The following is a 12068-nucleotide window of genomic DNA, read 5'->3' as shown; positions in this document are numbered from 1 at the left end:
CAGTGGAAGTTTTAAGATTTATGGAGGCTGTCTTACCTTGGCCAAGACACCCAACCTTGGGGCAGTCTGAGAGACCGGGCGAAGAAAGTTCCAATTCAAGCTTCCATAACACCTATATCATATTTCACCTCACCCATGACAAGTCTATTAAAGAGGAATTCTCTATTTTATTTTCACATGTCTAGAGTTGCTTGTAGAAAAAAAAAAGTAGACCACTTTTCAGTGGATCGGATGAACACAAACTGTCTAGAGTTTAGACTCCAGAGAGGGAATGAAAAAGGAAAATACAATCACAATGTGTTTTTAACTCGGTTAAGTTCTTTGCCTCCCACTAGCCCAAGTTTGATTCTTGATTGGAGCTAAAATGGTCTCAACTTCCTGTAAAATAGCATCGTCTTTCCTGACAGTAGTTAGCTCCATAGCAGCAGCAACGTTTTCCACGACCTGTAGAAATAAATGACGAAGATCATCAAGAGGTGGAAAACATTATTATAACGAGGGGATTCCGTGTGAAGTTTTTGTGGTAGAGGAAATGAAGTGTTCGCCAAGAGAACCTGTGCAACGGAGTTCATGCCGACCAAGACTGATGAGACTTCTTTGTTGGACAAGCTGAACTGCAGGGACAATTTTGATATGTTCTTGCCCTTGGATTTACAGTGAGCTACTGCTGCTTTACAAGCAGACTGTAGGAAGTACAAGGTTAGTGCTTGGTTTAGTCAAATTAGTCATTCAAACTTCAAAAACATATAAAAGGAATCGATGACCATTGAATTGAGTGAGGAAATAGAAGACTAGACCTTTATTTCGGGCGAAGCAGGGTGCCAATCCGGAGGGCCATTTTCGGTTAAAAGTCCCATTGCTAAGGGAGAAGCACTAATAACACCAACTCCTTTGCTCTTGAAGTAAGGAATCATATCCTCTAGTGATGAATCATTTATACTATAATGACAGTATGAGAGAATAACATCTACGCTCCCATCGGGTACACGATCTAACACGTACTTGAAAACCTCCAAAGGAAGTGCAGTGATGCCCACATACCGTATTTTCCTTTCCCTTTTCAACTGTTGGAGTGCAGGAATTGTTTCATTTACTATCTGTTAAAACAGAAAAAAACATACATTAACAACATTTAAAAATACAACATCATAATTGAAAATTTGATATTACCATATCAAGATCACCAAACTCAATGTCATGACATTGCAATATATCAACATAGTCAAGTTGTAATCTTGCCAAACTCTCATCAATACTCTTCCTAACTCTTTCTGCACTGAAATCAAAACCCTCTCCGTAACGACCACATTTTGTTGAGATAATATACTCGTCTCTTGGAACTCCGATAGATTTTAAACACTTCCCAAGCATAGTTTCCGATTTTGTATTTCCATAGTACCTAACAAAATTTAGGTATCAATTCAGATATTCAAAAACAGGGGTTTTAAAAACAGAGGATTCAAAAAAATGGAAGGGCAAATTCCCTAAAAACCTCTTAACAATTACCAACCCAACACTTTAGTCCCTCACCTTTTGTCCAACAGACAGTTTGGCCCTCAATATAAACAAGTCCATATACAAATTAAGAAAAATAAAACAAAAGAGTTGAAGAAAATACGGAGATGTATCGAAGAAGTTGATGCCGAGAAGTAGAGCTTTGCGGACGGTTTCAATAGCATCTTGTTCAGTGACATGACCAAAAACACTTCCGAGAGGAGACGCACCGAATCCGATAGAACTAACTTTAAGACCCATTTTCCCAAGCTCTCGGAGTTCGATCTGATTAGTGGTTGTCATTGTTAGATGGTCCTTAGAGATTATAGTTGCAGAGGAATTTTAAAGAAATTGAGGGTTTAAGTTGCACTTAAGAAGAGTTTTATAGCTTTGGAAGAAAAAAAACAACATTAGTTTTCATGGAAAAAAGTATAACTGATTATTAAATTGTTGATTACACCTACTTTTTTTTAGATGTGGGTGAGAAATGCCATTATCTTCCAAAACAAGGGGGTTGAAAAAGTGGAGGGCACTTATTTTGCCACCAAATGGTATATCATGTAAACAATAAATTTATTTTGGAGTTAGAATATTTTGATGTTGATTGGAAATGGTCCCATTCTTTTCCAATTACCCACTTAATCCATCAACCTGATTCACTCCTCATCAGAAAGGGGCATGAGGCATCTCTCTCTTTGCTTATTTTTAAAGGAATTTCAAGTGAGAGATTTAAGATGGTGTGTTTCTCATATAACCTAGACTTGTTTTTATGGGATAATATTTTTTTTTTCAAAACCCCTCATCTCTCTCTCTCTCTCTCTTTAGATCTGGTGAGAGAGAGAGAGAGAGAGATATGAGGGATTTTGAAAAAAAAAAAAATAAATTTAGAGAGAGAAAGGGGAGAGAGGAAAAAAGATAAACTTTTCTTATGTTTGAAGGTCGCCGACCGGAAAATTGGCCGGCCGGCGACCATCGCCGGTGAAGACAATGAGGTGACGAGAAGGTTAGGTAGCAGAGAGAGGTGATGAGATGGAGGAGAGAGAAATGATGACTGGTTAACGATGTTATAACGGAATCTGAAAAAGGGGACCATCTGAGTATTTTTGATTAAGTAGGGGCTAGGCAGGAAACCGGTCACAAAGTTGGAAGCTATTAGAGAAATAACCCAAAATTTACACCCCGAAAAATTTGTCAAAAATTTTACATCCCCGACTTCCGTCCCACTTCCGTTAGATTTAACGGTGTGATGCTATTAGAGAGAGAGAAATGACCAAAAAGCCATTTACTAAAACCGGACCTGTTGGGGATCAGAAAACGCGGGCGCCTAAAACACAATACCGGGGAGCTTATATCAAAAGTGTTTCTTCTCCAACCAGTAATGACACAAAAGTTTATAAGCTTTTTGCATTGAGAGAGAAAAATAATGAAGTAAAGTGGAGTGGTGAAAAGTGGAGAATGACATTCACTACAGATCCAAGTTTCCAACTCCAAACTGCCAAATATAATTCTGCTTTTTCTAATATCTTGATTTTATGTTACTACAATGGTGATGAAAAGTAAGAACCTAATTGTTGATAGAGAAATTTCATCAAAAAAAAATTGTTGATAGAGAAAGATATTTAGGGGTGTTTGGAAACATGGATTGGGTTGCACCGTTCATTTCAAAAGTCGGGGGTTTGAGTTATCTCAATTAGTAAAGGTTAGAAAAATTAGGGATTTCAGTAATCTGATTATCAAAAGGTGGGGGTTTTAGTAAGAGGGCAAGAAAGTAATATTGAAAATATGAAAGTTAAATCTAACGGAAGTCGCTGGTTTCAGTAATTACTGATAAAAGTTGGGGGTTTCCCATTATCAAAAGTCGGGTGTTTCAGTCATTCTCGCTGAAATCATGTAAAGAGGAAAATGAACGGCGGCCTTACAAAAACAATGCTAATTTCTGTTCCTGGGGTTTAAGGAGTTCGTCAAAAACCTCCTCCATCTCTACGATTCTTCTTCCTCCATCTCCTTTCTATATCGCCGGAATCAAGTACACAGTCCTCGTCGAAATGAAAGTAAGCACTCAAAATTCGTATGATTTTCTGTTGATTCCAGCATATCTGTCTGTAGTTAATTCATTCTCTCATGCTTTCATGATTCTTAATTTTTTGTCTTCTCTCTAAAAGATTGCAGTTGAAGGTTGTATGCATGGAGATCTTGACAGTGTATATGCAACTCTCTTACATCTTGAGAAAGTGGAGAATACAAAGATAGATCTTCTCCTTTGTTGCGGTGACTTTCAGGTACGCTTTAAAACCCCCAATACTAAATACTAGAATAGAAGATGACAATTGTTATTGAAGTTAACCCCTTATTCTAATTTATCGGATTAGGCTGTACGGAATGAAAAAGATTTAGAGAGCTTGAATGTTAAACCTAAATATAGGAGTATGAATTCATTCTGGAAATACTATTCTGGACAAGAAGTTGCTCCATTTCCAACTATTTTCATCGGTGGTAATCATGAAGCGTCTAATTACTTGTGGGAACTGTGAGTCAACCCTCTTACTCATTTTCGTATGATATTTGTACGCGTATGATCAGCACTACACTTGTATTGAAGCCATCAAATTATAGACCATGCATTTTGATGTGAATTTAAAGTAACCTAAATAATAGGTTAAAAACTATGATTTCTTAACTATTATTCATTCATCAACAAATATGAATATTTCATCAAACGATTTAACCTAAACACGAAAAATCAAACCATGAAGTATAAATAATGAAAAGAAAATTAAATCAATACGAAAGACAATTAATAAATCATTAACATGCAATTAATAAATCAATACGAAAAGAAAACTCATCTCTAAAAGGTCAACTATGGGTTTCGTCATCAACCCTAGATGGAGGATTAGAAACCCATTAACACAAAATTCATAGTCATGGTTTTGATAATCGACTTACAAATAATAAAAAGAAGAAAAACCAATATTTTCGATGAAGATCCCGTCTTCTCGAAATCGCAATTGTTTCTTGCTTCAAAATTTGCTTCCCAATTGCTCCAAGAAGGGTCTCCCAGTTAATTCCTCCAAGCTCCGTCTGGTTGTTCCTCCTCCCTCGAAATAATGACAAAATCCCCTTTTGAAGGATAGTTGGGTCGGTTAAGTTGGTCTTTCAATTTGTGTGGGAAATGGTTTGGTCCTTCAGTTTGATTGGGAATTGGTTTGCCTAATTGACTTGCATGTGGGGTGTTTGAAGTTACCAAAACCATTCCCAGAAAGAAATTATAACCTAGTTGGATTTATTTCCAGAAACCTAATTGGATTAGATAACAAGTAATATAGTCCCTGTTATCTCAATTAAGTCCCTACAAGATGACTGATTGCAAAATGCCCGCTGTAAATGAACTTTGATCGAACGAATCATCTGGGATACAAAATTGGACGTCGATTCTCGTAAATATTGGCTTCTTCACATCTTTGGGTTATTCCTGCTAAACTCTACCAACTCATTAGTTTTATCAAACTTAACAACTAAAAAGACGTAAATTGATGGCACATAAATGAGTTCTAAAGAACTCAGCACCTTTCATGGATAGGTAAATTGGTGACATAATTGGCGTAAATTGTAAACCTTCCCCCTTTTCATGAATAGGTATTATGGAGGATGGACCGCTCCAAACATATATTTTTTGGGATTTGCTGGAGTTGTTAAGTTTGGGAATATACGAATCGGTGGACTCTCTGGAATATACAACGCACGACATTATCGTTTAGGTAATTGGTCACTGTTATCTGTTATCCATTGTTTGGCTGCCTTACCTGATAACACTAATACTTCTCTCGAGGCATTGCAAATTTTGCTTCATGTGTATCTGAGCAGTTTGAACTTTGAAGTGCCAATTTGGTCTTCACTTGAACTGGTAAAACTTTGATAGCAATCAAATCAAACGGGCAATGGATATAAGCCTCTTCTGTGCTCATCAAGTCACTAATTTATTTGTAATGTATGTAACAAATTCTTGAGATGCCTTTTGATTATAAAAGCAAATTAGGTGTATTGTGAGCAGGACACTATGAAAGGCCTCCTTATAACGAAAATGATATTCGCTCAATCTATCATGTGCGGGAGTACGATGTCCACAAGCTCATGCAAGTTGAAGAACCACTTGATATTTTCCTTTCACATGATTGGCCTCTGGGTATCACTGACTATGGGAATTGGGAGCAACTTGTTCGTTTTAAACCCTTTCTGAAGAATGAGGTAAATGTTGCACTCTGAACATCTTTTGAGAGAGTAAAACGTAAGGAATAGAAACAGTATAAGGTACTAACGCCTTAAAAAAGCAATTAGGTATTAATCATTTTTCACGCCAGTTTTGATTTTATAGTGATGGGGTTGGTGTTTTGGGCAGATCGAGGAAAAAACTCTGGGAAGTAAAGCTGCTGCAGAATTGCTAGACAAACTGAAACCTCCTTATTGGTTTTCTGCTCATCTTCACTGCAAATTTGCAGCTGCTGTTCAACATGGGGAGGGTGGTCCAGTCACAAAATTTCTTGCACTTGATAAGTGTCTCCCTGGCCACAGATTTTTACAGGTGGTTCTTTCAAGTTGACATATGTTACCGAAGAGTTGCCTTAACATGCTTTACAGTTACCATTCATGTATGGTCGGAATTGGCTCATCTCAAATTAGTGTTTGCGTGACTATTCCACTCAATTTGAGTGTTTCTACCCCAAATTGAGTTGTGGAATTACTCTAAGAAGAAACCCCCATTAAACTTCGATACACGAAAAGAGAATACAATGCATGTATATCTTTTTAGTAACTTTTTCCATGACAGACCCTCAGACACTTCTCTGGTACTTGCAGACACTTTAAATGAGTATAGTATGAGATTGCATGCACATTCTGTTTACTTGCACTTGGTTATGGTTTATTTGTATTTTAATAGTTGATCCAAAAGTAAGAAAGTTAGATAAAAGAACATAATAGCTATTTATTAATATAAAGGATATATGTGTGTGTGTGTGTTTCAGTGGCCAACATAGGTCTGTTTTAAGGATGACGTTTGATGTTTTTCACAGTACTTCGCTCAACAAGTAGATCATCTTATCTTATCCTTCCAATGTTTAGTCCCTTCATCCACTGGTCACTATCAGTGGGAAACCGTCGATTATCGAGTCATCTTGTCACTTTTTGATACAACTAATGTATGACAGCCTTAAAAGTGTCAAAATGGGAATATTCTACATCGTAAAGATATAGTAAACAAGAAATACTATTTAATCCCAACTCTCTCTATCTCTCTCTACATGTATATATTGGAACCTAATGCCTTTCAGTTGCTTCATTGTTCAGATTGTGGAAATCGAATCGGAGCCAGGGCCTTATGAGATTCAATATGATGAAGAATGGCTTGCGATAACAAAAAAACTTAATGCTCTCTTACCTTTAACTAGAAAAACTGCATCGTGGTTTGGGTTTGTATTTCGAGAATATGCTTATAAGAAGTTCCATCTACTCCCCAGTGGTAATCTATAAAATGGTGTATTTGGATATAGGAGTGCACATGTTGACATTCAAGATCGCCAGTGGATTAAGAGTAAGCTGGAATCAAGACGATCCAAGCCTTTTGATTTTGTGGCCACTGTTCCTTCTTACAATTCCAATCAGTCGGTTTCTTTAGCTTCTTTTTCTGGTAATGTTTCCGAGAGATCTTATTTTCTTTTGTAGTGTTGGATATATGTGCATTGTTTTTTTTTTATGAATGCCTGTTTGCCCGTGCTCAATGTGCTCCACTAAAGATATGCCAGTCAACATTACTGAAAGAGTTTATTTCCATATTGAGGCTGCAGTTATTCTTCAATCTGATACAACTTGTTAGCAATCCGAGCACCAAGCAGAAAGAACACTACTAAATCTATTTTAGACATAACGTTATTTGCACATGACTGATTTTAAATGTTAAGAGGAGTTTTCTTTAACGCTTGAAATGATTTCATTTTATTGAGGGACATGATCTGAAAGAGTTATGTGTCTGTTTAGCTACTTATGTAATGGCTTAAATATTTCCTGCTACAAGTTCTTGAGTGTGATGCGTGCATTATGCAGTACAACTTCACGAGTTTGTTTGCCATTTGAATAACTAATGCAGTTGCAACTTTTTCTGCAAAAAGCTTTATTGCAAATGCTTGGCAAAAAAAAATAATGAGATACATGTGTCTATTATTTAAAAAAATGCACTTTTGGTTCTCGCCACCTACATTAATTGTCTCTATGGTTACTTATTTGAAGAATTGATTATGGCACATGAAATTGATGATAAGTAAACTACTTTTTTTTTTATAAGTAAACTACTTTCTCTCATGCATTTACAAATGTCCTTTTTTTGCAGGGAATGGTAGAAACCCTCAGACAGAGTCACTGCTGCAGCTTCTAGAACTTCCATATCTTCTTGACGATGCAGTGGAATCGAGGGAAGCGACACAAAGTCATACGCCGTTGAGTTGTGAAGGTAATTATTCAGTTTTTCTTTTATGACATCCTCAATTAGTAGATTTCTCATTAGCAAAACTATGGGGCTGGTGAAAGACCGAGTTTCTTGTGTATGGATGTTTCTTGTGTTGGGTGAGGTTGACTATGGGGTGGGGCTGGTAAAAGACCGAGTTGAGTGGTAGTGAAGGAGTTAACAGCTGTATTCGCAGGGATGGTGCCTTTAACCGAGTTTCCATGAAGACGAGGGAGGGATTTAGCATTTTGGGCTGATTTGGTTAGCGTAGGCACGGGGTCGTTTTAAATTTGCACTGGATGTCATGGTTTTGCACAGGAGTGCATGTTGAGCCGACATGTGCTTAAGCTCATGCGACTATTTGGTATTTAATTTAGGGCGTAATAGAACGAGCGATCTTGTCTGCGCTCCTTGCTCTCTCGGCCACGGGATCACTCTATAGTTGGAACCAAGTTCAGATCGTCAGAACTGATGGTTCTCTGGTTTCACGTTGGTCAGTCGCGTTTGACTATGTGGTTTAAGCCTTTAAGGGCACTAAGTTGCAACAGCCAACAACGACTTGGCTTATGCTTTTTCAGCCCAGTTCTCCATTGATTCTTGAAGATAGAGGGTGTTCTTAGCATTTTCTCAAGTAATCGATTAGTTTTGAGTTCCAGGATGGAGATGACTCGTATAGGTTGCTTCAGCAGGGTTTCCTCTAGAGTTTTCTCGGTTTTTGCTACTTCTGCTAAATTGTGAATTTTGAATTGTGCAATCGTTGAAATTTTCAAGTAATTAACAGATAAAGAAGGTTCTGATGATGACGGTGACACTGCCGTTGATGACATTGATGAAATTGAAGAACTTGCAGGAGGTGATGTTGCTGAAACCTAAAATGACATTTGACAAGTGAGAACTCCTTCGGAAATTCTCTCCTGCCTGGGTAATACTTTTACCACCAGTTCATGGTTCGTCTTTCCGTAACATCTCCCTTTTTCTTGTTGTACTCAAGATAGGATTAAATTCATGACTGTTAGGAATAGGTAAAGAGTTATACAATTATGCCTTCACAAGCTTTCCTAAATATTTGATCATACTGTTCGTCATTGATCCTGGTTTACCCATTCTAGTATGATCCATATTGAAGTTTGTCTTGTACTTCAGAGTTTCGAATGGAAAGAAAGCTTATTATGATTACAAATCAAAAGGCTAGGATGCACATTTTGACCTCTTAGGAGAATAGCTTTTGCCAATATTCATACCGTCTAAAGTTAGATTGACTATTTATGTCAGGTATCAATTAAATCTTTTCAGGATATATGTTTGTCTCATCTAGAAACGCTTCTGTTAAAAACAAATTGGGGACTCTTGGTTAAAAAGGCATGCCAATAATTTTTAGGCTCCGACTCCCTGCGCTAACATGTGCAAACTATGTGCAAATGTTATGAAGTATGTTCGAACTTGCGCATATCTTACTATTTTTGGCAACCTAACATACAAAGCTGAAGGCTGAAAGAAATTGTTGATCCTGTTGACAAAATAAAAATTGTCCTAGTGAGTTTTGGCCAAATTCCCCTTGTATAATTGTGGTGTAAAATGAGAGGTTTTATGAGTTCATCCCTTTAATCTGTTATTGCCAGACTAGGTAAATTTCAATTTAGTTTTCTCTCTTCAAATTTATTTAGGTTAATTCCCAAGTACCCCCCATAACATGACCAACTCGCCCAATAGGCCTCCAATTTTTTCAGTGTTCCCACGTGCCCCCCTTTTTTCCTATACCGTCAGTTTTCTCACTAAATTGGCTTTTACCTTTTCTGTTTTACTCTTCCAGTTTGTGACGCCTTTGTTAGACGTGTCATTTGTGAAGCCCTATTTCTTTTTCCGATTAACTTCTTTTTCTCTTCGAATATTTGTCTCTCTCTCTCTCTCTCTCATATTTAATCTGTCATCGTCATGGTAAAACGGTAAAACCTGAAGACCCAGATACTCTACCTAAACTCTTCCTCTCTGGCTCTCTCTGTACATTGACTTTTGTTATATCTTTGTAGATGACTGAATCCCGATCTTTCGAAGTTACTACTGATAACACTTGAGCTTTCTTTTTCTTCCTTGTCCGGTAATTAGGTATTAGCTTATTGTATTAACTGATTAGAGTTCGACATGTAGGGGATATTGTTGATTTACGATTTTCTCATGTTTAAACTTTAAAGTAGTTCTTTCGGAAATTAGGTGAATTGTGGTCTAAGTTAATGGTTTCAGCTGCGGTGAGATATATATTGATCTGGAACTTGAACTCTTACTGTTTTTGGCTGGATTATGGTTCTTGTTCAGTCATTAAACTCATGCTTAACGAACGTAGCGATGATACGTATCTTAAGTAGAAGTGTTCAATTAGTAAGGACTTAAAGGTGCATTATTTTTCATATTTCTTCCTTTATCAGTAATTAGTTGGTGGGGTTGTTCATGTATTTGTAGTACTAATTCCGTATTGAGCTCGCTTGAGATGAATATGGTGCTCTCTTCAACCCCACAAGGACACTCAAAAGGAGCGTTGAGATAGCTGCAGCTTCACAGAAGAAAAGCTTCACTGGATTTTTTTCTGTTTTTTTATGTACTTTTGAATGTAGTTTAGGACGATATTTTTCATGCACTTTCGGTTGTACTGTAGATCTACTTTTCGTTATTAAGTTAATGTAATCAAACTGAAGATTTTAGTACACTTCCGCCAACACTTTTAAATGTTCTCCACTTTTTTATTTTTGAGAACTCAGACTAAGATCCTCGTTAGTTGTATACATAATTTCATTTATTGTATACAAATTAATGGGACATGCATTCAAAAAATGTGCAGTCTAGACTTGTAATGCATTTGTATAGCCGGGTAATGCATCACTGCAGTCCCCTACTACAGCAGGCGGGACTCGTATTGCAGGAATCTAGTGAAAAGATCGTGTTTCAAATTACTCTACACGAGATGAGAAGCAATATGGTCGATGTTTTGGGGAAATAAAGATATTTTTCGAAAACAAAATTTTGGGTGGAAACAAAAATATATAATTTTTTTTTGTTACCTCCAAACATCATTCCTCCCTATTCCCCTCCCACCTCAACCGTAACTCTGGCGACTTGCACTATTTAACTCTTGCGATCTCCACCACCAGGTCTTTCATCTCCTCTATCTCTTTTTCCTTTCTCTTCTCTCTCTCTCCCCCTCTTTCTCCGCTCTGCAAGTTTCGGCCGAGAGACTCTGGTCTTTCAGACAAGGAGTCGTCTGGATTATGGGTGTACTTGCATCGAGCCGAGTCGAGTAGTAAGATGTTGAAGCTCGGTTCGTGTATTTGACTGTCGAGCCCGAGTTCGAGCTCGTTCGAGTAATTGTTCACGTGTTCAAGTTCGGTTCGTATAAGTTTGAAAGAGCTCGAGCTTGAATTCTTTTAAGCCCGTTAATCAAAATACTTCAAATGAAAACTTTTTAAATTATCAAAATACTTCAATAGTCATTTGCCACATACAATAATAATGATTCATATTCCGATAATTTTTTAATGGTTGATATTTCATGTACAAGTTTCAATACTAATACGTAATTATGTACTACAATATTATAAGAATATGTTAAACGAGCTGTTCACAAGTAGCTCGTGATACACTAAAGAATGATTAAGCTCGGCTCGTTTACATAAACGAGCATGATTTTGGGCTCGTGTTAAGTTCGTACTCGTTAATATTCGAGTCGAGCAAGAGCAATAGTCGAGTCGAGCTCGGCAGCTCGTTAAGAGCTCGACTCGTGTACACCCGTAGTCTGGATTTGGAAGCATCACACAAGATAGAAGCTAAATTTGATAATAACCAGAATCGAGATTGTAGATTGCACGTTGAAGATCCTTCCACATATGTCATTGGGAGGTGTTTAGTCCACCTATCATAAACCAAAATAAAAGACCAACAATTAATCTGCCTGAGGCTAAACACAAGGAAGAGTACTATTGAAGTACATGAATCTAAACTAGTGAATCTAGAAGGGAGAACATACAATTGAAATTTGTGAATGATGTGCCACTATGAACTTAGGAGGGTCCAACTTCATCGTACGTGATTTTCC

General features: G+C 37.3%; 2 protein-coding genes across 5 annotated transcripts; one reads left to right on the top strand and one right to left on the bottom strand.

Annotated features, from left to right (window-relative positions):
• Positions 1–147: 147 nt before the first annotated feature.
• LOC147542065 (L-galactose dehydrogenase-like) lies at positions 148–1870 on the bottom strand. The gene is made up of 5 exons (XM_086632197.1): positions 1619–1870; positions 1171–1399; positions 798–1097; positions 555–683; positions 148–444 (listed from the first exon to the last, which is right to left on the bottom strand). The coding sequence occupies exons 1-5, from the start codon at positions 1795–1797 to the stop codon at positions 313–315; spliced, it is 969 nt and encodes a 322-aa protein (XP_086488323.1). The 5' UTR covers positions 1798–1870; the 3' UTR covers positions 148–312.
• A 1182-nt stretch (positions 1871–3052) lies between these two features.
• DBR1 (debranching enzyme 1) lies at positions 3053–10705 on the top strand. 4 transcript variants are annotated; one of them, XR_015223307.1, is made up of 11 exons: positions 3053–3545; positions 3657–3773; positions 3864–4021; positions 5131–5252; positions 5546–5739; positions 5891–6073; positions 6838–6959; positions 7041–7177; positions 7874–7993; positions 8769–8934; positions 10442–10705. XR_015223307.1 is itself a non-coding variant. In XM_086633948.1 (11 exons), the coding sequence occupies exons 1-10, from the start codon at positions 3540–3542 to the stop codon at positions 8858–8860; spliced, it is 1251 nt and encodes a 416-aa protein (XP_086490074.1). In that variant the 5' UTR covers positions 3053–3539; the 3' UTR covers positions 8861–8909; positions 10442–10705. The 4 variants fall into 4 exon arrangements, 2 of the variants coding, with proteins under 2 accessions (XP_086490074.1, XP_086490075.1); XM_086633948.1 differs by having other exon boundaries at positions 8769–8909; XM_086633949.1 differs by having other exon boundaries at positions 3377–3545; positions 3670–3773; positions 8769–8909.
• The last annotated feature ends 1363 nt before the right edge of the window (positions 10706–12068 follow it).

This window comes from Eschscholzia californica, unplaced genomic scaffold (genome assembly GCF_041429995.1).
Source record: "Eschscholzia californica isolate CP2 unplaced genomic scaffold, dmEscCali1.0.p SCAF_4, whole genome shotgun sequence".
NCBI classification, from domain to species: domain Eukaryota; kingdom Viridiplantae; phylum Streptophyta; class Magnoliopsida; order Ranunculales; family Papaveraceae; genus Eschscholzia; species Eschscholzia californica.
The sequence above is the reverse complement of the archived record's forward strand: the minus strand, read 5'-3'. Positions and strand labels throughout refer to the sequence as shown.

Excerpts from the sequence above, each read along its gene's own strand:
- LOC147542065 (XM_086632197.1), bottom strand. The coding sequence starts at position 1,797 with ATGACAACCACTAATCAGATCGAACTCCGAGAGCTTGGGAAAATGGGT. Across the intron at positions 1,400-1,618 it reads AACTTCTTCGATACATCTCC|GTACTATGGAAATACAAAAT; the intron begins GTATTTTCTTCA and ends AAATTTTGTTAG. Across the intron at positions 684-797 it reads CTGCTTCGCCCGAAATAAAG|TCTGCTTGTAAAGCAGCAGT; the intron begins GTCTAGTCTTCT and ends TACTTCCTACAG.
- DBR1 (XM_086633948.1), top strand. Across the intron at positions 6,074-6,837 it reads CTGGCCACAGATTTTTACAG|ATTGTGGAAATCGAATCGGA; the intron begins GTGGTTCTTTCA and ends TTCATTGTTCAG. Across the intron at positions 7,178-7,873 it reads TTCTTTAGCTTCTTTTTCTG|GGAATGGTAGAAACCCTCAG; the intron begins GTAATGTTTCCG and ends CTTTTTTTGCAG.